Raw genomic sequence first — 25,519 nt, forward strand, 5'->3', positions numbered from 1 at the left:
TTATAATTTTTAGAATTTTACTTGTTCTCATAACCTAGAAAATGTGTTTCTTCAGGGATGTGTTCTTAAAGAAAAACAAATGTACCTTTGCTTGAGTCTTTCCTTTTGGTTTCTTTTGGAGTATAATTCCATTCTTTTGGAATGCTCTCACGCAGACATTCAAGAACACTGTGCTTGTTTAGGTTTGTCTCACAGTTTCTCCAAGAGCTCAGCACAGATATTATCTGCTGCACAATGTCCTTGACGGCGTCAGTCAGTGCCAGTCTCAGGCATCGGATGACCTCTGCCTCAGACTCCATGCACGTTGAGACTTTAAAATCAGACAGCATATTACAGTTAGCAGAATCTGGAAATATTCTGTGCCCTGTTCAGTTGGGAATTCAGCTTCTCAATAATCTAGTTGAAAGCTGCTTTTAGCCTAGAAATCATGTAATTGATAAACAGTCCATAGACATTTGAAAAAAAAAGTTACTGCTTGGTAATAAAGGGAATGGTAGTTAAAATAACTGAATAACAGCATTTGCTGGTACTTTGGGGACTCTACTGGTGGATATATAAATTGTATGACCTTCTTATATGACAACTTGACAATAATAGTAAAAGCTTTAACACTTTACTTACCTTTTAACACATTTATTCCTTCTCTGGAAATCTATCCTAAGAAATTAATTATGATGATATAAATAATATAAAGAAAAATTGGGAAATAATCCAAATGTCCAATAACTGGGGATTTGTTTAATTAGCTTAGGTACATCCATCTTCACAGTAAAGCCGTTTATTGATTAGTTTTTAAAAAAAGCAGGTTAACAATGAGATATCACCTCACACCAGTCAGAATGGCCATCATCAACAAATCTAGAAACAATAAATGCTGGAGAGGGTGTGGAGAAAAGGGACCCCTCCTGCACTGTTCGTGGGAATATAAATTGATACAGCCACTATGGAGAACAGTATGGAAGTTCCTTAAAAAGCTAAAAATAGAACTACCACACAACCCAGCAATCCTACTGCTGGGCATGTACCGTGAGAAAACCATAATTCAAAAATACACATGTACCCAATGTTCACTGCAGCACTACTTACAATAGCCAGGATATGGAAGTAACCTAAATGTCCATTAACAAATGAATGGATAAAGAAGATGTGGCACATATATACAATGGAATATTACTCAGCCATAAAAAGGAACAAAATTGAGTTATTTTTAATGAGGTGGATAGACCTAGAGTCTGTCATACAGAGTGAACTAAGTCAGAAAGAGAAAATCAAATACCATATGCTAACACACATATATGGAATCTAAGAAAAAAAAGGTACCGATGAACCTAGTGGCAGGGTAGGAATAAAGATGCACACATAGAGAATGGACTTGAGGACACAGGAGGGGGAAGGGGAGGCTGGGATGAAATAAGAGAGTAGCACTGACATATATACACTACCAAATGTAAAATGGATGGCTAGTGGGAATCTGTTGCATAGCACAGGGAGATCAGCTTGATGCTTTGTGACAACCTAGAGGGGTGGGATAGGGAGGGTGGGCGGGCAGCTCAAGAGGGAGGGGATATGGCAATATATGTATATTTATAGCTGATTCACTTTGTTGTACAGCAGAAACTAACACAACATTGTAATGTAATTATACTCCAGTAAAGATATTAAAAAACAAAAAAAGTGGGATGAGTCTAAAGTAAAAACATTAAAATAAAAAGCTCACCCTTAAAAAAAAAAGAGCAGGTTAGAAAAGAGTATGAGATACTATTTTTATTAAAAAAATACATATCTACATACATATATAAAAGAATTAAAAGATGTACTCTAAAAGGTTAATGGTGATTATCAATGACTAATGAGATTTCAGGTGACTGTCCTCTTCCTTTCCTTCTTCTTCCTTTACTTTTTCTCCCTCCCTCCCTCCTTTCTTTCTCCCTTTCTTCCTTCCCTTCTCTCCAATAATAAGTACTACCTGCAATGATTATGTATTACTTGTGTGATAAATGCAATAAAAGTTTTTGTTTGTTTTTTAAAATGACTGGGAAGTCCAGGGACCATCACTTGAATCAATAGAGAAGAGCACCTATATGATTATTTTTGCCCTCAAATTTCAAGGTGATATTTCTCAAATGACAACCCATTGTTAAAGCCACCATTGTGCTGAAACTAAGAGCTGCTTCTTTGAAAATATAAACAAAATTGACAAACCTGTAGCCAGACTCATCAAGAAAAAAGGAGAGAGGGTCCAAATCAATAAAATCAGAAATGAAAAAGAAGTTATGTCTGACACCACAGAAATACAAAAGACAGTAAGAGACTACAACTATACGCCAATAAAATGGACAACCTAGAAGAAATGGACAAATTACTAGATATGTACAATCCCAAGACTGAACCAGGAAGAAATAGAAAATATGAACAGACCAATTACCAGTAATGATATTGAATCAGTAATTTTAAAAAACTCCCAACAAACAAAAGTCCAGGAACAGATGGCTTCACAGGTGAATTCTACCAAATAGCTATCCTTCTCAAACTATTCCAAAAAATTATAGAGGAGGGAAAACTTCCAAATTCATTCTACAAGGCCAGCATCACCGTGAGACCAAAACTAGACAAAGATATCACAAAAAAATAAAATTACAGGCCTATATCACTGATGGACATAGATGCAAAAACCCTGAAGAAAATGTCAGCAAACTGAATCCAACAATACATTAAAAGGATCATTTACCATATCAAGTGGGATTTATCCAAGGGATGCAAGGATTTTTCAATATCTGCAAATCAATCAACGTGATATACCACATTAATAAGTCAAAGAATAAAAACCATATGATCATCTTAAAAGATGCAGAAAAAGCTTTTGATAAAATTCAACATCCATTTATGATAAAAACTCTCCAGAAAGCAGGCATAGAGGGAACATACCTCAACATAATAAAAACCATGTATGACAAACCTACAGCTAACATCATACTCAATGATGAAAAGCTGAAAGCACTTTCTCTAAGATCAGGAACAAGACAAGGATGCCCAAAGAAGTACAGACTACTATGTATAAGATAAATAAGGTACAAGGATATATTGTACAACACAGGGAATATAGCCAATATTTTATAATAACCATAAATGGAATATAACCTTTAAAAACTGTGACTCACTATGTTGTACACCTGAACCTTGTATAATATTGTACATCAACTATAACTCAATTAAAAATAAAACACCATGGTGAAGAGGATCTTGGTGATATCAAATGTTGAGAGTTATATTTTTTAGCATGACATAATCATCAGTTAGGTAAACTTGTTGCTCTTTATGTGAATGGTGGACGGTGTAGCTGTCTGTCTTTTTAATGATGTTTCAAGACTTTAATTCATTGAAGGACATAAAGAAGCCTTCTTCCTGTATCAGTAATTAACATTCATTTGGGTTGAACTCTTTGGAGTCATGGATTAAATGCATCTCAGATATCTAAAAATTCTAGAAAGCCAGGAATTCCTCTATTTCCTTTTGTTAAAAGGGTATGTTTATTCCTTTTAAAATAAAATCAAGGAATTGAAAATGATAAAATAATAGACTTATCTCAAAGAATTATTTTAAAATTACATGAATTAATCTGTGTAAAGTAACTACCATATAGTAGGCACTATGTAAGTATTTGCTATTATTATTATTACCTAAGATAAGAGTTTTCTGGAAAAATTACAATTGTACAGTGTTGCAGTGCTCAGTGTTCTCTTGATGCAGGATTCTGAAACATCTTGAGCACTAGATACTACTAAAGGGAAGATTAATCAATATCCACAGATGCCTATGGTAGAGATAAGAAAGAAGAAATGGAGAACAGAGAACAGAGAAAAGAAAGTGACAGGGTATTCTGGTTTCTGGCTCTGCATACAATGAGCTTGGATGTTTCTACTTTATTCTAACAGCAAGTAAAAAACTGAACAGATTAAAAAAAAAATCAACAACTCTTCCTGGATCTGTAAAAGAGGTGAGGACACAAGGCAAACCACAGCCCCCCCACAGACAGGCAAATACAACAAGGCACAGCTTACTGGAGTAGAGACTCACAAACAGAAACTGTCCTGGGAACCAGAACCAATGTAGGAAAATCTCAGCTGTAACAGATCAATTGCTGGAGGCTCAGTGTAGACAAGTCTGATAGTTAAAACTCTAGGGAGACCCTCTCATGGGGGAGCTGTTACACTCTTGTGAGTTTTACCTCCAGGAACTTGACTAGGTTTCCACAGTAGATGTCAGAGAAAAATCCTCTAGTGCTTCCAGCAAGAGGAGGGAAAAAGAAACATCTGGAAATATGCCACACACCCTGTTTTTCTTAAGGCCTGCCCTTAGGAGAAACTAATAAAAGAGAGCCTAACTCACTAGGCATATTCTCAGAGCCTAACCGTTCTAGGACAGGAGAAATACTCAGCTCCAGCCCACTCTAACCATACTCTGAGACTAAGGAAGGGGTAAGAAGAAAACTGAAATGCTTATTAAGTACACCACAGAGGCATAGGCTCACTAAAAGACTGAGATCTAAACACAGACCTATAAAATGCTTCCCCTCCTTTACACCTCTCCACCACTTAGTAAAGGCCTATTTATAGCAGTTCCTTTTACTCAGAACATCATGTCCAGCTTTCCAGAAAAAAATTACAAGACAAACTAAAAGTCAAAAAATACAATTTGAAAAGACAGAGCGAGCATCAGAAACAGACATGGCAAAGATATTAGAATTATCAGACTGGGAGTTTAAATCAGCTGTGATTAACATGTAAAGGACTCTAATGAATAAAGTAGATAGCATGCAAGAACAAATGGGCAATGTAAGTAGAGAGATGGATACTGGGAAAGAAACAGAAAGAAACACTAGCAATCAAAAACACTGTAACAAATGAAGAATGCCTTTTCTGGGTTTATTAGTAGAAGGGGCATGGCTGAGGAAAGAATCTCTGAGCTTGAGGATGTCTCAGTAGAAACTTCTAAAACTGAAAAGCAAAGAGAACAAAGACTGAAAAAAAACAAACCCCACAACCAGAAGAGAATATCCAAGGAGTATGGGACAACTATAAAGGTGTAACGTACTTGTAAAGGGAATACAAGGAGAAGACAAAAGGGACAGAAGAAATATTGAAACAATAATAACTGAGCATTTTCCCTAAATTAATGTCAAACACCGAACTACAGATCCAGGAAGTCCAGAGAACACCAAGCAGAATAAATGCTAAAAAACAAACAAACAAACAAAGAATGAACAACAACCAAAAATAACTACACCTAGGGACATCATTTTCAAATTACAGAAAATCAAAGATAAAGTCCTGAAAGAAGCCAGAACACAGAAACACCTTACCTATAGAGGAAGAAAGATAAGAATTACATTTAACTTCTTAGAAACCATACAAGCAAGAAGACAGTAGAGTGAAATATTTAAAGTGTTGAGAGAAAAAAAAAAAAAAATTAACGTAGAATTCTGCACCCTGCAAGACTATCCTTCAAAAGTGAAAGAGAAATAATGACTTACTCAAGACAAATAAAAACTGAAGAAATTTGATGCTGGTCAACCTGACTTGCAAGAAATGTTAAAAGAAATTCTTTAGGTAGAAAGAAAATATAGGTCAGAAACTGAAATCTACATAAAGTAAGGAAGAACATTGAAGAGGAATAAGCGAAGGTAAAATAAAACCTTTTATTTTTCTTATTCATAACTAATCTAACAGAAAACAGTTTGTTCAAAATAATAATACCAGCAATGTGTTTAATTATGTGTGCTTATGTATATAGCATTCTTATATATGCTTATGTATAGTGAAAGGAATGACAGAAATGATACATGGATGGGAGGGAGAAATTAGAATTATTTTGTTAGTATAATGTACTCACACAATCTGTGAAATGGTATAATGTTACTTGAAAGTGGACTTAGTTGCAAACTCTGTCCTTCTATATATACTGCAAACTCTAGGGCAACCATTAAAAAAGGTAAAAAAGAAGTATAACTGATATGCTACAAAAAGTGCAAAAATAGAATCATATAAAATGTTCAGTTAAAACTAACAAAGGCAGAACAAAATAGTGAAAGATAAAAACAGAACAAAGAACAAGGGCAACAAATAGAAAAACAGTAACAAATATGGTAGATATTAATCCAACTATATAAATAATCACTTTGAACGTCAATTAAAAGACAGAGATTGATCAGTGGGGACCAAAAACCAAGATCCAACTATATGTTGTCTTTAAGAAGTCAACTTTAGATATGAAGACACATATAGATTAAAAGCAAATAGATGGAGAAAAATAGACCATGCTAACACTACCCAAAAGAAAGCAAGAATAGTTACATTAATTTCAGGCAAAGCATACTTCAAAATAAGGAAAGTTATTAGAGATAAGGGAGGGCATTACATAATGATAAAGGTGTCAGTTCTCCAAGAAGTCATACCAATCCTTAATGTGTATGCACCTGACAATACAGTGTCAAACTATGTGAGGCAAAAACTGATAGAATTACAAGGAAAACTAGATGAATCTGCTATCATTGTTGGAGACTTTAGCACCCTCTATCAGAAATGGACAGGGGCTTCCCTGGTGGCGCAGTGGTTGGAAGTCCGCCTGACGATGCAGGGGACATGGGTTCGTGCCCCGGTCCGGGAAGATCCCACATGCCACGGAGCGGCTGGGCCCATGAGCCATGGCCACTGAGCCTGTGCATCTGGAGCCTGTGCTCCACAATGGGAGAGGCCACAACAGTGAGAGGTCCGCATACCATTAAAAAAAAAAAAAAAAGAAAAGAAATGGACATATCCAGAAAGTAGAAAATCATTATGGATACAACTGAACTCAATACCACCATCAATCAGTTAGGTATAATTGACATCTATGGACTACATCCAACAACAGCAGAATACACAGTCTTCTCAAGCTTGTATAGAACATTCACTAACATAGACCACATTCCGGGCCATAAAACATACCTTAACAAATTTTTTAAAAATATAGAGTATACCATGTTTGCTCTCAGACCACAATGGAATTACACTAGAAATCAATAACAAAAAGGTAACTGGAAAATTCTGAAACAGGTGGATACTGAACAACATGCTTTTAGATAATGCATGGGTAAAAGTAGAAATCTCAAGAGAAACTGTAAAATACTTTGAACTAAATGAAGATAAAAACACGACGTAAAATTTGTCAGATGTAGTGAAAATGCTTAGAGGGAAATTTAGAGCACAGAATGCATATACTAGAAAAGAAGAAAGATCTAAAATCAAGAGTCAGAGTTTTCACCTTAGGAAACTAGAAAAAGAAGAGCAAATTAAACCGAAGCTAAGCAGAAGAAAAGAAATAATAAGAATTAGAGCAGAAATCATGAACCTGAAGAGAGGAAATCAATAGAGAAATCAAAACTAAAAGCTGGTTCTTTGAAAAGATCAATAAAATCAATAAGCCTCTAGTCAGGCTAACTAAGAAAAAAAGAGAGAGCATGCAAACTATTAATATCAGAAATAAAAGAAGGAACATCACTACAGATCCCATGGACATTAAAAGGATAGTAAAGGCATACTATGAACTACTCTATGCTCCCAAAATTTGATAATCTAAATGAAATGAACTAATTCCCTGAAAGACACAACCTGCCAAAATTCACACAAAAAAAGAAATATACAATCTGAATAGGCCTATATCCATAAAAGAAATATAATCAATAATTAATAATCTTCCACAACAGAAAGCACCAGGCCCAGATTGGTTCACTTGTGAAATTCTACCAAACATTTAAAAAAAGAAATTATACCAATTCCTTTCAATCTCTTTCAGAACATAGAAACAGAGGGACTACTTCCTAACTCATTTTGAAGCCAGCATTACCTGAATACCAATGAGACAAAGACATTACCAAAAAAGAAAGCTACTGATCAATATATCTCATGAACATAGATACAAAAATCCTAAATAAAATATTAGCAAATTGAACTTAATGATGCATAAAAAGAATTATACACCATGACCAAGTGGGATTTATCCAAGATATGCAAGGTTTCAACATTAGAAAATCTGTAAGTACACAACTGTTAGTGAAAACAATATCTGTAAAAGACAAAAACAAAATCTAGACACTGAACAATGTAACATTCATAACATCTGGCATTTTTTCCATAACATAAAAAAACAAAAAGAAAAAGCAAAAAGCTGTGATCCATAATCAGGAGAAATATCACCCAACAGAAATACATTCAAAAATGATAGAAATGATGGAGTAAGCAAACAAGGGTTTACATTAAAACAGACTTCATACATATGTGCAAGGATTTTAAAATGAGGAGAGATATACCAAATATAAAAAGGAACTAAATGGAATTGCTAGAAATTAAAAATATCTGGAATAAAAAAATTCACTGGATAGTCTTAATAGCAGTTATACACTGCAGAAGAAAAGATCCTTGAATTTGAAGGTACAATATAAAGTGTCCAAACCAAACCACAGACAGAAAGAAGGCAAAACAAACAAACAAACAAACAAGAACAACAACAAAATCAAAGAACACAGCTTCAGTGACATGTGGAATAATACCAAGAGGTCTAATAATAAGAATCCCAGAAAAATGTGGTGGTAGGGGGGACAAAAGATAAAATATCCCAAGAGAGAATGGCTGAAAAATTTACAGATATGATAAAAACTAAACATCATCAGATATAAAAGCTCAACAAACCACAAGAAGAATAAATACAAAGGAAACCAAAACAAAGCACATCATAATAAAATTGCTCCAAAGTAGTGATAAAGAGAAAAATCTTAAAATGAACAACAAAAAGAAGACATATTATATAAAAGGAAACATACACTTTAAAACCTATACTGATTTGTCATCAGAAACAATGCAAGCCACTAAATAGAATAATGTCTTCAAAGTGCTGAGTGAAAAAGGAAAACGAAAGACAACAAAAAAAATCTCTGAACCCAAAAGTCTATGTCTGATGAAAAATATTTCAGATATGAAGACAAAGCCCTTTTTTCATGCAAATAAAATAAATAAAATAAAATAAATTGATGGCAGAAAATTTGTAGTACATGAAATATTAAAGGAAGTATTGATACTTCAGGTAGAAAGAAAATGATATCTGTCAGAAACCTAGATTTATACAAGTAAAAGAAGAGTACCGGAAATGGCAGATAGATGGACAAATATGAAAGACTTTCTTCTCATTTTTAGCTTCTTTAAACTGTACTGACTAAAACAAACAAAAAAACCAATAGATTGTGGGGTTTATAACATTAGTAGAAATTACACGACAACACTAGCATAAAGAACAGGAGACAGTAAATAGAAATATACTTGTGTAAGTTTCTTAGATTAGATGTAAAAGTTGTATAATAGTAAAAAAGTAAACTGTGATGAGTTAAAGATACTCATCACAAGATGTAAACCTTGGAACTACTACTAAAATAAATAGTTATATCTAATAAGCCATTAGCAAAGATAAAATGTAATATTGAAAAATACTCAGTTAATCCAAAGAAGACCAAAATAAAGGTTAAAAGGAATAAAGGTGGGACAAGCAGAAAGCAAATAATAATATAGTCATGTAGGTCCAAGTGTTAGAAAAGAGGATCCACAATTAGATATGCATTTGATCAATTGTTCATTTGATTTCTGACAAAAACACTGAAGTAATTCAACTGGGAAAGAACAGTGATTTCTAAAAAGGATGCTGGGAAAGATTGCATGTTTGTAGGAAAAAGTATGAATTTCAACACTTATACCACACAAAAAAGCAACAACTTGAAATTAATCATAGAATTAAATATTAAAAACTATAACTAAAAAATTCCCAGAAGAAAACACAGGAGAAATCTTGGCACTCTTTAGATAAGTAAATAGTTCTTAGGACACAAAAAAGCACTACTATAAAGAAAACTGTGAAGTTGGACTCATTAAAATTGCAAGCTTCTCCCTATCAAAAGACCTTGTTAAGGGAATGAAAAAGTAAGCAAGAGACTGCAGAAAAAAAATTTTTAATACATTATCTTGACAAATAATTTGTATCAAGAATATATAAAGGACACTTTACAACTCAGTAAGACAAATAATCCAATTAATAAATGAAGATAAGTTTTGAACAGATATTTTACAAAAGAATTTTCTTCAAATGACTGTTAAGAACATGAAGAGGTGTTTGATGTCATTAATCACCAAGGAATTGTAAATTAAAGTCATAATGAGATAATAGCACATACTCCTTAGAATGAATAAAAGCAAAAAGACAATTACAAGTGTTGGTGAGGTACAGAGCAACCCAAATTCTCTTACCTTACTGGTGGGAACGTAAAAAGACAGGATTACTTTGAAAAACAGTTTAGTAGTTTCTTATAAATTTTAACTCACAGTATGTGTTAAAGACATTTATTTCTTTTAAAAGAAAAAGGGAGTTAAGGAATAGTGTGACTGAAGTACAGTCAAAGTAACTTACGCTTTGATATTTTCATTTGCCCAACTAAAGATTGCTGACCTACTTTGAGAGTACAGGCCTGAAATGATTGCTACCAAATCTATTAATTATAGTGTATTGGCCTTTGAAATGCCCACATGAGGTCCCCAACTTAATTGTTTTTTGTATTTCTATCTTTTGTAATCTTTTTTTAAATGGATATTTCCACTCTTGTTTCCCCCCTAGCTTATGTTCATTCTAAGGAGTTATGTGTTGGATTTCTAATTATTAAATCAAATTATGTGTTTCATTATGGAATTCAAATGTTCACAAAGCAAATGTTTCAAAAAGTTTAGTCTAATTGAATAAAATAAAGAGAAATAACATGGCCTGTGATCAGAAATTCTGTTTTTTTTGTTCTGAATCTGCAGTTTAATCAGTGGACCCTGGTTTACTTAGCAATAAGATGAGGATACTGCCTACTTCACCCTCACCTTTATACCCTAAAATCATAAGACTGTGATATATTATGGATAAACTATACAGAAACCATAGACAGTGTTTCAGGAGGAAGAAAGTACACCAGTTTTTAAATAATGCACTCCAGTCGACCTGGGTAATTATATTTACTGACACACAGATCTGTTGGTGGTAAAATGCAAATATTGTGGGATTATGATGTGTCTCAGCTGTATTTCCTTTAAACCTGTCATATTTTCAAGCCAAACAGAAACCACCATAAAGGGCTTAATTTTGTTATGAATTAGTATATTTTATTATCTTAATAGCATTTTTAAGATACCTGTGATTGGTAATAGAAGAAAAGGAAAACTTTTGCAAAGACTTAAATAGGAGAGAAAACACAAAGGCACTGTTCCTCACAACCACTGCAAGGTCTTTGGTTCCAGAGAATATATAATGTTTTGTTTTTTGTGGTTTTTTTGCGGTACGCGGGCCTCTCACCACCGTGGCCTCTCTCGTTGCGGAGCACAGGCTCCGGAAGCGCAGGCCCAGCGGTCATGGCTCACGGGCCAGCTGCTCCATGGCATGTGGGATCTTCCCGGACCGGGGCACGAACCCGCGTCCCCTGCATCGGCAGGCAGACTCTCAACCACTGCGCCACCAGGGAAGCCCCAGAGAATATATAATGTTGATGGAGAAACAACTTGTACAAAGGCCAGGGATGTTTCACCAGTTTGAAGTTCTGCCCCTTTGAGCCCCTCAACAAAATTCGGGCTCTATGAATCTGTGTATTACTTGTTCCTGTTCCAAGAGACTTGTCTGACCATGGGGAGGTGGGTTTGCTCAATGTGTAGATGGGAGAGAAGACTAATTAGAAGCAAGTAGCAGTTTTGCTTTCTCAGGCCACCACCTGAAACCCATTGATCTCTTCTAAGTCATTTTGAGTACAGTTTTGTGCTGAGTGACAGATGGTTCAAGAACTTAAGAACTGAAAGATAAATAACGGTTGAAGCATGTGGGTCACCAATTCTTTATAATCTTGTGAGAGAATTCGGCTCTTACCCTGACCAGAAACAACAAAAACCAACCGGGGGTGGAGGGGGCTTTCAAGGTTGTTTTTCTTTCAGCTCAATAAAGTCTACACCAGAAATAATGCAGTCTTTTAAACTTAGAAGACTGACCATTTGGGGGGTTAAAAGGAAACAGTGAGAGAATACATGAAAACTAGAAAATAAGACTTTAAAAGGAGATAATTATTACAGAGACTTTAAGTGATAGATTCAGGGTTTTGAAATCATTACATAAAGTTACCTATTGCTACTTTGCAGGAATAAGGACCAAGAGAAGATGTAACATAATGACTTAAAAATAGTTTAAAAGGTATTCATGTCTGGAGGATAGTTAAAAAGTACAGGAAGAAGGAAACCATGATATGAGCCAGTTAGATTTTTTATATGGATTCTAGTAAATATTTTAAGAAAAGGTTGGTTGGTTCCAAAAAGTGTATAAGAAAGCATATAGGTTGAAAGTCAAATGTAAATGATTTAAATAGTTAATGAACTAACAGGATAACCACTAAGTCCTTATCCTTCATTTTCCAAAGACATTAAGTATAGAGATTTAAAGGCATAATATTAAGGATAAAACAATGTGAGAGGGCTTCCCCAGTGGCGTAGTGGTTGAGAATCCGTCTGCCAATGCAGGAGACACGGGTTCGATCCCTGGTCCAGAAGATCCCACATGCCGCGGAGCAACTAAGCTCGTGTGCCACAACTACTGAGCCTGTGCTCTAGAGCCCGTGAGCCACAACTACTGAGCCCATGTGCCAGAACTACTGAAGCCAGTGCGCCTAGAGCCCGTGCTCCACAATGAGAGAAGCCACTGCAATGAGAAGTCTGCACACCGCAACGGAGAGTAGCCCCCGCTCGCCGCAATTAGAGAAAGCCCGCACGCAGCAACAAAGACCCAACACAGCCAAAAATTAATAAATAATTTTTTTAAATTAAAAAAAAAACCAATGTGAGAATGTTTACACCTGGTCCTGAAGGTGGGGTAACCCATGAACACTTGCTGTTCGGATATGCAACCTGTTCTGTCTTTAATATCCACTCCAGCTGCGGGCAAAAGAACAATACGGCTGGGGAAAACACATACTGTCCCCAGAAGAATGATAGGACATAATTGCCTTGTAGAGAGAGATGCACTATGATCATAATAATAAATGCCTTTTACATTTGAAGAAAATTGGCCAGCAGTTTTGTCCATCAGTTTAATAAAAGCACCCAAGAATCACAAAGTATTTTTCACATCTTACTAATTTTTTATATGCTCAATAGCAAAACATAATCTGTGGTAAATATTAAATTTTTATGACAGAACACTACCTAATAATAAAAAAAAATCTACATTACATAATTTTCCCCCTCAACTTTCCCCTCACCCTTGTCCCAAGTATATTAAATTTTGACAGGAACCAATGGTTAATGATTCCCAAAAGAAGACTTTATACTGAAAAAATGTAAGATAATCCTTTACAAATAACAGATTCAGCAAAACTGACATCAACAAAATTTTTAAAACATCTTTAAAGATATATTTAAGTATCTATAAAACACTTCTTTTACAAATAGAAAATTTCTCATACCTGGAATGTTACATAAAAAGTCCCATAAATGTTCTTCTTCCATGTAGCTCACAAAAACATTTCCAAATGTTTGTGGAGAAAAATTGCAGTGGTACAATACTTTAAAGATAGCTTCTATCAAGCTGGATCCTTGGTTCGGATTACTTTCTGTATCAGAACCTTGTTCTTGAGAGGTGCGTTCTTAAAAGGAACAAAAATGGTTTAGTAAGGTAGGCATCAATGAATATGATTACATTCTCATCACTTACTCTAGCATAATATTGTAAAAATGTATTTGATTAATATTTACATAATAAGAGAAATGCCACAGTCTTTCAGGTCAATGGTCCATCAAACTCAATATAATTTCTGAGATAATCCTGGATATTTGTGGGGGAAAAAGTTGTGAGAAGGACCACATGACATCACTTCAAAGGGCAGTGCTAGTTTCCCTTTATGTCAGAATTCTTTTTCCTCTTAAAGAAACTTTTTTGATTTCTTTTCTCATTTAAAAGTAACATGCATTCATTCTAGAAACTGTAAAAAATTCAGACTAAGAAACTAAGAAAACTAAAATTGTACCAAATCCTACCAACCAGTGATAGCTACTATATTTGGTGCAGTATTTCATTCATATTATATACAAATATACACAAATATATATATTTGTATGTAGATATGTATGTATATGTAAGTATATGAATGTATAATTTAAACACCAAATAGAATTATTCTATATGTGCTCTCTTGTTATTGAAAATCTACTTAAAACTAGATGAATCTTTGTATCTCTCTTTGGGATTTGTGTTCTGAACATTATTATACCCTTTATTCAGAACATAAATTTCATAGGAAATTCACATTTATAGTGTTCTCAGTATTATGCTATCATTCTACAAATAAACTTATGTGTTTCTCAAACCCATAGATCCTGCCATTTCAGAATGAAGAGGTTTATCAGCTGGTTTCTCAATAAAACCAAATAGGAATTCTCACAAAGATAGAGACATTTTAATTGCTCTTTTCTGTCCTCCTCTGGCTCCATTATGACTTCTTCAAAGATCAGTTCCTATACTGTTGCATCTACAGGTAGGACTGAAAAGGTGAAATAATTTCTATTTTGTCTAGATAATTAGCATGATATGTTCAGTATCATAATATGTAAAAATATTTATTGAATTAAAGATAATGACTCTCATAAAGTTTTTTATACTTTTAATATATTGAAAAAATATAACCTAGATCATTTTGGAATTAGTACATTTCCTTTTCTTGCTCATTTGGAAGCTCATCACTTCTATGGTTCTTCTTGATAATTTTATTTCTGTGATTTGATTTTCACGATCTAAAGAGCCTTTCTCAGGATTTTTGCTGGAACTATTGGTAAAGTGATGCTCTCTTTGTACTGGGGTTGCTAAGCTGGTAGACAGTAGGCTGGAAGCTACTGATCCATTCTGGGGAGAACTCCATTGAGAAGGAAGTTGATAAAGTAAGTAGAACCAAGAGATGGAGAGAACAGTCCTGAGGGGATGACACTGTGTGAGAACCTGGATCCAGTAATGCCTGTATACTTATGTTAGCTGAGCTGATAAATTTCCCTTTTTGGTTAAACCAGGTTAATTTGGGTTTCTGTCACTTGCAATCTAAAGGGTCCTAAGTTTTCATCAAGCACAAAAGGTTAAATGACAAAGAGTCCTAGTCCAGGCATTCATAATTTCATCTTTTTTTTATCCAAATAGTCTCCTCAGTCCTCTCTGCGTTTCCCTCCCTCTAATTCAGCTTACATTCAACTATCAGTTATCCTTCACGTCATCACCTCATGTTTAAACCCTCCCCTGCTCCTACACTTTGTTAGAAATTCCTGAACCTGAAAATCAGGAGTTTCCACAATCTTTTCCCAAATTATGTTTCAATCCCCTCCCAAACCAGTGTACTTGCTTTCCTTGCACATGTTCCCTCCCATTGCCTTTTGTGTCTCTCAACCACTTCACTAGTCTAGAATGTTCTGCTCCAATAAAATTCCCAAGATTTAATCAGTCAATTACTATGTCAGCAGCCATGTTAGATGCTAAGGCCTACACCTTCCAGGGATTCACTGCCTCTGTGTGTGTGTGCGTGGGTGTGTGTGTTTATGGGGGGTGGGAATGATAGACATGTAAACAATCATTACAGCAATGTAAAGATAAGTAGGGTTACAGTACATCCTGGTTTGCCTCAGGCAGTCCTGGTTTATGTCTTGTTGTTCTGGTGTAATTAGTAGCAGCATCCTCTTAAGTCTAAGTGCCTTAAGTATAAGGTACTATGAAAATATAGAGGATGATGTTCTAAATTTTGGGAGAGGAACGCAGAGAAGTCACAAAGAGGATCATGTTTCAGCAAAGTCTTTAAGGAGGAGTAGATATTTACTGGCACGACAAGGTTGAGGTGGGAAAGGTGCTTTCCAGGAAGACAGAAGAGTTGGTACAATGGTGAGAAGACAGGTTGCTGCTGGTAGGGTGGCACGGCTGAAGTGTGAATGGTATGCGGGAGGGAGAGATAAAGCTAGACAATCAACACAGCCTGAATAATCTAAGGCCCCATCATGTACTGACAATACAGATGGAGAAAGGGGGATGGTATGAGGAAGATTATAATAAAAATAATGAGTTTTATTAGCATTAACATTGTTGTTATTACCATATAAATGTGTCAAAATACTTCAATGTATATTTTTTATTTCTATTTTCCCTCGCCTCAAAAAAAGTAGTCTGTTTACTCGCCTCAGGGATTTTTGCTGTTTGAAAAGCAACAAATAGACTGAAGTCAGTTGCCCACCCAGACTTGAAAAAAAAAAAAGCTAAATCCATTGAATAGTTATTAGTTTGAACTAAATGAAATACCCATTTTTTAAGGCCAAAAAATATTGGTACCGATATTGGTACTATGATACCAAAGTGGAATCATATGTATCTGGCAGGTGGACAGAGGCGAGGGTCATGGGGGCTCAGAGAGAGGAGACCTCTGGGACTGGAGAGAGACATCTGTGGGTTGCAAGGGCTTTGCTGGAAGGCAGAGCTCAGGGAGGCTTGTCTGGGTGAGGCACGGAGGGAAGCTGGATCCTTGACACAGGTTCTCAGTCTCAAAGGTTACAAGCCACGCCTGGCTGCTGTGCTTGGCAGGAGCGTTTGGACAAGGATAAGGGTATTTCTACAGTAACTAGGGTGACTAGATAACTGATGATCAAAACAGTCTCACAGGGACTTCTGCACGGCCCAGGGGTAAGGGTGGGGGCTCTAGGAATAGCTACAGTTAAATGTCCTACCAGCCAGGCAGGAGGTGCTCAGAATCCTCTTAAAATTGATTTGAAGACAGTAAGCGACTTAGATATTCCTTGTATATCTGAGTTTGTGAATTGAGATTTATACCAACTCCGTAAAAACAAAGTTACTACCCACAAATTACACTATGCTGAACATCACATGAGCTGCATTAAGAGTAATTTCATCTTCCTAACACTCTACAGAATGGGTGCCAGTTATCCCAGTTTTACAGACGAATAAGTGAAATTGAGAAAAATTAAGTAACTTGCCCCAAGATCACAGAGGCAGTAAGAATGTGCCTGTGCTGTTTGCATTAAACTATAATCTCAAATTTCTCAAAGGCTGCTTTGACATTTTATTGTTAATAACCTCTGAATGCAAAGTACTCAGTCTAAACCAGGTATTTGGTAAATGGTAATTTATTGTCTTCATACAAAATACCTCAATTTCATGTAGCTTTCTACAATTTCACATATATGACCTCATTACCTCTCTAGTACTGTTTCCTTAGTGGACTTTCTATGAATGTGTATCTTGTATTTAGGTATCTTCCCACAGCACCTGGAACACTGCTACATGCTTAACTAATGTTTGAATACTAAAGAAAGAAGGAAGGAAGGAAGGGAGGAAGGGAGAAAGAAATAAATCTCTTGAGTAGTTTTGTTGGGTTTTGGCCCATCTAGTAATTGGTTTTTTTGGAATGACATTTACCTCCTAGTCATAATATTCAAATGTCATTTTCCCCCGCAAACCTCATCCTCCTCATATCCACTGCTTCCTTTCTTTTCACCTACTCCTTGAAAACTGTCTTCTCTCTTGACTTCCTTATAGCCATGCTTTCTTGGTTTCAGGGTGCCTTGTGGGCTGTCTTTTCTATAGCTCTCTCTCTATCATCTAGAACTGGGGTTGGCAAATGAAGAAACTAAATCTTAAAGAGGCTTACCCTTAATCAATAAAGGAGAAGAAAAGTATTTTATGAATAATCGAGAAAATAGCTACATTCAATAAAGATTAATAACTGAGCAATTGATTCTAGTTCCTTGAAAACAGATCATCAGTACATGGCATACACAGGCAATTCTGTATGTTGAAAAGTTATTTTGTGTTATTTACATATTAGTAAACATAGATAGGCAAACCTCTTTGAAACAGTTCTGGCTGTACGGACCTGTATCTACTAGGATTCTTCCTCATGCTTTTTAGAAGGCAAGATTTTTGGAAGTGTGTTTCGTGGGATGTTAATGGGTAGCACATATGTCCTGGAAGTGCTGCCTCCAACAATAGTAAACACTTTTGTTTTCTGCAGGATTTTACACAGCCTTTAATTATTCATGAGCTCTGTGACTCTCTACGAAGGTATTTTAGTATACACATAATGTTTCTAAGTATTTTTGACCGTGAAACCCTTTTCTAGTATTGTGTCTAGCAAGACTACTATTCAATAAAACTGAATCTAAAAATCATGTTTGCAAAGAGTCTCTTACATTACCTTTAAGCCCTTTAGGTTTGCAAATCAAAGTGAGCAGTACAAATGGAAAAGGAACAAGGCAGAAGCACAAAGGGCTATTCTGCATAAGAAGATTGTCAACTGGAAGAGAAATTACTAACCAGGTCACCAAAGTTGGATTTAATTTTAATTCAAAAGCATCATTTGTGGAGCAAGAGGAATTTTGCTTTAGCAGCAGGCACTGGCAAGACTAACAAAGCACAGCCAGAAGAGGTCTTTTAAACTTTGACTCTTACCCCACAGATTCATATCAAGTTCTAACTGATTAAGAAACATAATGTGATTATATGGCTGGAAGGCACCTCACAGGCAAGTCAGTAAATATTTGGTCAATAAATGAATAAATCTTTGCTGAGTGAATAAATAAAACGTCTTCCAGCATCTGTGACAATGGTGACCTAGCTTGCTTTTGAATACTTCCAGGGGTGGGATATCCACTACCATTCAAGGCAGCCGTCCCTCTGCTGGATAGCTCAAGTTACCAAACTGTTTTGCATTTTAAAAATATAGAGAGAGCACTAATCTGAAACGACTACAGAAATCTGGGCAAGTCTCTTTAGTGAATAGAGAAAAGAAGAGCACTTCCTCAGTTATCATTAGGGATGACAATTCAGGGTTTTTGACTGACAGACTGACTGCCAAAATCCATTTCCTTTTAACTTATTCCCAAGCATGTCCACGTGTTGAATTGGACAGCCTATTATTTTTTCTTTTTTTACATGAAGACTTAACATATTTGAAGATCGCTATCTTGCCTCCTCTAGTTCTTTTCTTCTCCAAGTTAGACATACCCAGTTTATTTAAGCAAGGCATGGCCTGTTTTTTTACTTAACATCTTAGCACTTTTCACTCTTCAGTGGGCACTCTCCATTTAAGCAGCCTGTGCCAAAAAAAGACCACAAAGCATAAGTGCATTATTGGTCCAAATTCTGCAACTGGCAGCCCTAAGGAGTAAGAGGCAAGTTTTGAGCTCTACCTGTGCTCCTGAATAAGCACAAAGTCCACAGAATGTGAAACTGAGTTAAAGCTATTTCAAAGAGAAATTCCTTCTGTCAGGCAGACACCAAGCCTATCTGTCCAGCAGGAATGGTCCCTCTAACTTCTTAAGTTAAAGAGAATGGGCTGTTTAACTTCTCTCCCATGGTCTCTGAAAAAAGCACCTTGCTAGGTCTATGTGCAGGTCCTCATGCCAAATGACCACCTTGCAGAGAAGTGATAAAGCCACTGTGGGCGCTTGGGTGCTGCACAATATTCTAGAACAAGGGTTGGCAACTATAGCCCAGGAGGCATGTCCAGACTGATGCCTGTTTTAGTAAGGTCCACAGCTAAGAATGGTGTTTACACTTTCCAATCGCTGAAAAACATCAGAAGTAGAATATGATTTGTGACACACAAAAATTATGTGAAATTCAAATTTCAGTGTCCATAAATAAAGTTCCATTGGAATACTGGTGATGCTACCCCCAAATATGGGACCTTGGCATATTTAGTATTTTAAGCTGAAAGAGCTTGAGAAAAGAGGAGAAGCAGGAAGGTCACTCTGAACTTCCCCCTACCCTTCTCCCCTGAAACAGGTCATGAAACCCTCACCTCAGAGGTGCCCGCCCTGTACCAGGAGGAAAGGTGCATCCTTATCTCTGAAGTCAAAACGATGCTGAGAAGAATCCTAGCAAATAAGCCTTGCTAAGTTTCCCCTAATCTGTTACACTTAACCTCATACTCCTTGACCTATCAGATTTCTCCACAACTGTCCATTCTTCATTAAACCTAGCATAAAGATATTTTCTGTTTCTTTGGATATTCATTACCTTATTAAGTCTCTTGTGTCATGTAAAACGTATATTAAATAAATTTGTATGCTTTTATCCTGTTACTCTACCTTTGCCAGTTTAACTTTCAAACCCAGCCAGTGACCGCAAGAAAGCTGAGGAAAACTTTTTCCTCCCCTGCACAGCTGTGTCATTTGCTTATGTATGGTCTGTACCTGCTATAATGGTAGAGGTCGGTAGTTGTGATAGAGACTGTGTGGCCTACAAAGCCCTCTATCTGTAGTCCATCTGGCCCTCTATAGAAAAAGTTTGCTGACTCCTATTCTAGAATACTGGAAGAAAGCATACATATATTCCAAACATCTAATACTACCTAAGGACATCTTCTGTCTATTCTCAAATAACTCACAAGCAAAAGTAGGTGTTAGCTCTTCAAGCAGCCTCTCTTCATCACCCAATCCATCATTCTCTTATCAGTCACTCTGTTTTAGAAAAGCACCTCATGGTACTTCTTAGAAACTAAACTTATCTAATTTTTACATATATTTTTTTTTACTTTATAACGTCTGTCCTCCCCATGTTTCCCCAGCAATGAATCCCCCAGAATATGAAGGCAATATGACATCATGTTTACCGCTATATCTCCATCTGAGAACAGTGTCTTGTACCTAGTTGATGCCCATTAAATATTAGTTGAATAGAGAATGTTTATAAAATCGTGACCCAACATTTTTAGAAATTAAATCAGAAGGATATTATTTCTTATTTCTAGGAATAAATGTTCCACAAAGTCTCGTGTTTTCATTTTAGAATTTATTTTAAAACAATAGATATACTTTCATGAAATAATAGCTCTTTATTCTTCTAACAAGGACCACTTATTAAACACCAAGTACGCAATTTGCTCAATATCTCTGTATCTAAGTTTCCTCATTTGCAAAAGTCCTAATGATCCAAGGGTCATAAATGAAATAATATGTTAAATCACTTTGAGTTGTTGGGGAAAAGATGCTATATAAATTCATGATAATAGTATCACTCATAATATAATGCCAAATCATTTACATGCTAACACTAGAAGCACATTAACTACTGAAGAAGAAACATGTTCCTATAGATATATTAGACATTTTCTAGGTGCCAGGAAGAGATAGAATATAAAAAATTTCAGCCACTGTCAAGCCATATTAGATCTGATTCTGTGTAGGTGAAGCATCATAGCAAAATTCATATTACCAATCTCTCAAGCTATATACAAAGGTTCTCAAGAAGTGTTATAATATATAAAACTTGGGAATATTTATTTGGTCCAGTTCTCATCTTCACACTCATGAGAGCTGCTAAGGCAACATCTTTTCAGGCCAAAGATGTCAAAGGGGAAACCCACCTCCTGGAGACAGTTATGCTTGGATAGAGGGGAGAGTTACTGAGAAGCTGAGGGAGAGACCACTGCATGGAGAACACAGGAGGAGTGATGAGAGAAGAAAAATATATCAAGCATATTTTTCCAGACAGTGTAAAAGAAGAAAAGAATCTAATAGAAATTAAGTACCTACTAGGTGTCAAAAAATGGTGCTTTATGTTTATTTACTTTTTTTAATTAGGTTTTTTTTTTTTTGGTTGTGCCAGGTCTTAGTTGTGGCAGACGGGCTCCTTAGTTGCGGCAGGTGGGCTCCTTAGTTGTGGCATGCGAACTCTTACTTGCGGCATGTGTGTGGGATCAAGTTCAGGGATTGAACACGGGCCCCCTGCATTGGGAGAGTGGAGTCTTATCCACTGAGCCACCAGGGTAGTCCCTATTTACTTTTTTAAACCTCAAAATAAACATGTAAGGTCATTATTAGTACCCTAATTTAGAAATGGGGAGACTGAAGTTTAGACAGATCACAATGCTAATGAATGAAGTAGAATTTTTTCCTGGAAATTTCATTCATTCACAAATACTTTCTATGCACCTTCTATGTGCTCAGTACCAGTCTCAAGTGTCGAGAACGAAGCCAAGTACTGGGGAACAATGATGAGCTGTCCCTGCCCTTCTGGAGCTTGCAATGGCTGACACAGGGATTAAATACGCAATTATGTCATTTAACCTTTCACTTAAAATTGTGACGCGTGTTACGAAAGGAATTATGGTGGGAAGTTATGGGATGATCAAAGATGACTTCCTAGGAAGTAATACTGAAGCTAAAAGGTGATTATCAGTTGCCAGGAAAATGAAAAGGAAGAAGATTCTAGGCTCAAAAAAATAATGTTTCAAAGGTTCTGTAACAGGAAAGAACGTGGAATTTGGGCCAATTAATTGAAAGGTCACTGGTGTTGGAGCATCTGCCTCTTTTCTCAAGATACTTCTACAGGGACATTGCTATTATAAATATACAAATTTAAGATGCGCAACTTACACCAGAATATGCATGTTAAGCTTGCATGGACCCGATGCTGGACAAGTCTGCCATTGCCAGAGCACAATGGGCATTGCTTGTGTCTTAGGGATTAGGGTCTGTACTCTATAAGTAGTGGGCAGCCACTAAAGGATTTTAGCAGGGGAGTGACATAATCAGTTCTGTATTTGAATAAGAACAAACTTTCTGAGTTCTGTTAACGTTCTGACAAAATGGATTACAAATAATCTTAAGTAAATTATGTCTCTTTAAAAGCATAATACATTGGAAGGACAAAGCACACACCCAAATTTTTTGCCATCTATAGTAACAGATACCTTGTTCGATGGCCTTGCTACTCAAAAGATGGTCCAGGGACTAGCAGCATTACCTGGGAGCTTGTTAGAAATGCAGAAACTCAGGTCTCACCCAAGACCCACTGAATCAGAATCTGCAGTTTTAACCAGCTCCCCAGGTAATGTTTTTGCACTGTAAAAGTCCAGAAGCCTTGCTTTACATAATCATACCCTACAACCACCCTACCCTCATGGAGACTCAGCACAGACCCTAGATGATAACTGTTTCTGGCACTGTAATAATTCTATGGAGACCACTGATATTCTAGGCTAGTCTGTCATCATTCGCGGATAGGATCCTTGGTTGGAAAGACTAAGGCAAGAACACACAAATATGATTCTACTGTTCTCGGTAAGAACAGGGTACAAATCCAGCAAAGAAAAAAATACTGAACAAGTAAGAATACAGATGTTGTCACTAGTGAAAGCAGCCAAGGACAGTGAAGTTAGATGCACTAAAGGTACCAAGAGGGAGCATATTTTTACTTTTGGTCACTTCCTTCAAGACAGTCATGAAGCAGCACTTTGGTCATAAATACTTATAAAATGAAACTCACACACACATAATGTACAACAAAACACCAAGCTTCTGCCACAATATTCCTCATTACCCCAAAGATCAAGAAAACATTAACCATAAAGTCAGAGAACTTGAATTAATTCATTTTAAGTCAACTAAGCCTTTGTAGTGGTGGCAGCCATTTATTTAGAATTTTCTGTAGGTCAGTTTCTTGACTATCTTTTGGCACTTTGTTACAAGGTTGAAAAGTACAGATTGTAGTAGCAAAATTATCCAGGACAGAGGTTCCTAATAGTTCTCATAAATTGTGCAACCCTACAATTTTGTAAATTTTCTGTGGCTCTGCCAGGATGCCGTTACAGGTGTGGTGGGTGAAAGCACAGTCTCTGCACACCGGCTGTCTGAATCAAATCCTGCTTTGCTGATTATTAGCTGTGTGACTTGGACAAACGACTTGATTTCTCCGTGTCTCACTTTCCTCATCTGTAAAATGGGGATGATAATTGTACCTACCACACAGAGTTTGTTTTGAGGATTCAGTGAGTGAACACATTTAAAGACTTAGAAGCCGTGTCTAGCACATGTTAAATATTATGTGTTTGCTAGTTGGTTGTGGTTGTTTTGTTATTACTGAAAATCACCAGAAGCCAAGACGTTTCACTAAGAATCATTCTGAGGCAATGGGCAAAGGAAAGAAAGTTAGTGACACTTCTTTCAAATGTCACTAGCAGGAAAAGGCTACCTGCTAACAACTGGGAAATTGCCATATATTTGTTCTTTTGATGCCACAAGTAAGAAACTGGTTAAGGCCATGTGGCCTCAGTGAGGTAACGTCAAAACAATTGCCCTGGGTTTTTAACGTCACTAATCCCAAATAGTGTCTTACAAATTTAAAATCTTCTATAAACATTTGTAGTTGAGAGGGTTTTTTTCCTTCAAATTTAGGATGGCCCATCTTAAAAATAAAACCAACAAACATTACCTTCTCATGCTCATTGAACCTAATCCAAGCTTCCTAGAAGCTTGCAGCCTATGATTTTTTTATTATTAATGAATAAATTAAAATTTTCCTATTCATTCATTTATTAAATTTTAGTATTTTCTGACCTTCAGTGAAGTTGTATCTCATATTACAAGAAAGTTATTTCCATATATGCTCAGCTGATTCTTTTTAAAATAAATAAAAATTCTGATAAATCATTTTCATAGAGCAAGACCAGAAGCTACAGATATAAAAGAGATAAACCTCATATATTTTAATCTTTATAATATATGGTTGTCTATCAAGAAAAAAGCTCTACCTAACAGAATTTAATAATTGCTTATTGGATGAAGAGGACCTTGTTTTAAAATATGTACAAAGAAAATATGTATTTAGGGACTTCCCTGGTTGTCCAGTGGCTAAGACTCCGTGCTCCCAATGCAGGGGGCCTGGGTTCGATCCCTGGTCAAGGAACTAGATCCCGCATGCATGCTGCAACTAAAGAACCCACACGCCTCAACTAAGAGCCCGCATGCCACAATGAAGATCCTACATGTGGCAACGAAGATCCCATGTGCCACAAATAAGGCCCGATGCAGCCAAATAAATAAATAAATAAATAAATAAAAATATGTATTTAAAATCTCTATTCTTATTCCCGAGTCAATTTAACAAGTTAAATTTTATCAATTAGACCAAAAAGACACTATTTATAAAGGAAAACTCTCACATAAAAAGCCCAATAGTTAAGATGCTTGAAACACCTAATCAGCATATTTTACTCTAAAATTTTGCTTTCCTAAAAATATGATCAAACTTCTAAATGACCAAATGGTGTTCAATGAAAACAAAATCTCAGAAAAAATATTACGTATGTATTTTTAGGTGCATAATAACTTCCATCTTAGTCTAGTTAATAAGATTCCCTGAATATACTGTTTCTAAATTAAAGTGACAAGGTTTCTACTGCAGCTTAATAAGTCAGTCAATCAATCGATTAGTAAGTTCTGTCACTTCATCTTTACAGTATTTGAAGTAGCTAATAAAATTCAATACAAGACAATACCAAAGCAGTTATGTAACCCTTATCAAACACCTAACAACCTTTGCAAAAACTGATAGATATTTGAGCAGTTTGGGTAAATACGCTTCTGTATTCTGTAAGAACCAGAACTGAAGGAGA

At 36.0% G+C, this 25,519-nt stretch overlaps 1 protein-coding gene across 9 annotated transcripts in view; it reads right to left on the reverse strand.

Moving 5' to 3' along the window:
• The window catches only part of KIAA0825 (KIAA0825 ortholog), a 420,452-nt gene that overhangs the window by 222,176 nt on the left and 172,757 nt on the right, over nt 1-25,519 (reverse strand). For all 9 annotated transcript variants that reach the window (XM_067031329.1, XM_059061435.2, XM_067031331.1 and 6 more), the window contains 2 exons: nt 13,547-13,726; nt 86-310 (listed from right to left, as the gene is read on the reverse strand). In XM_067031329.1, the coding sequence (XP_066887430.1) occupies nt 86-310; nt 13,547-13,726 (405 nt within the window). The remainder of the gene's footprint in view (nt 1-85; nt 311-13,546; nt 13,727-25,519) is intronic.

This window comes from Kogia breviceps, chromosome 4 (genome assembly GCF_026419965.1).
Source record: "Kogia breviceps isolate mKogBre1 chromosome 4, mKogBre1 haplotype 1, whole genome shotgun sequence".
NCBI classification, from domain to species: domain Eukaryota; kingdom Metazoa; phylum Chordata; class Mammalia; order Artiodactyla; family Physeteridae; genus Kogia; species Kogia breviceps.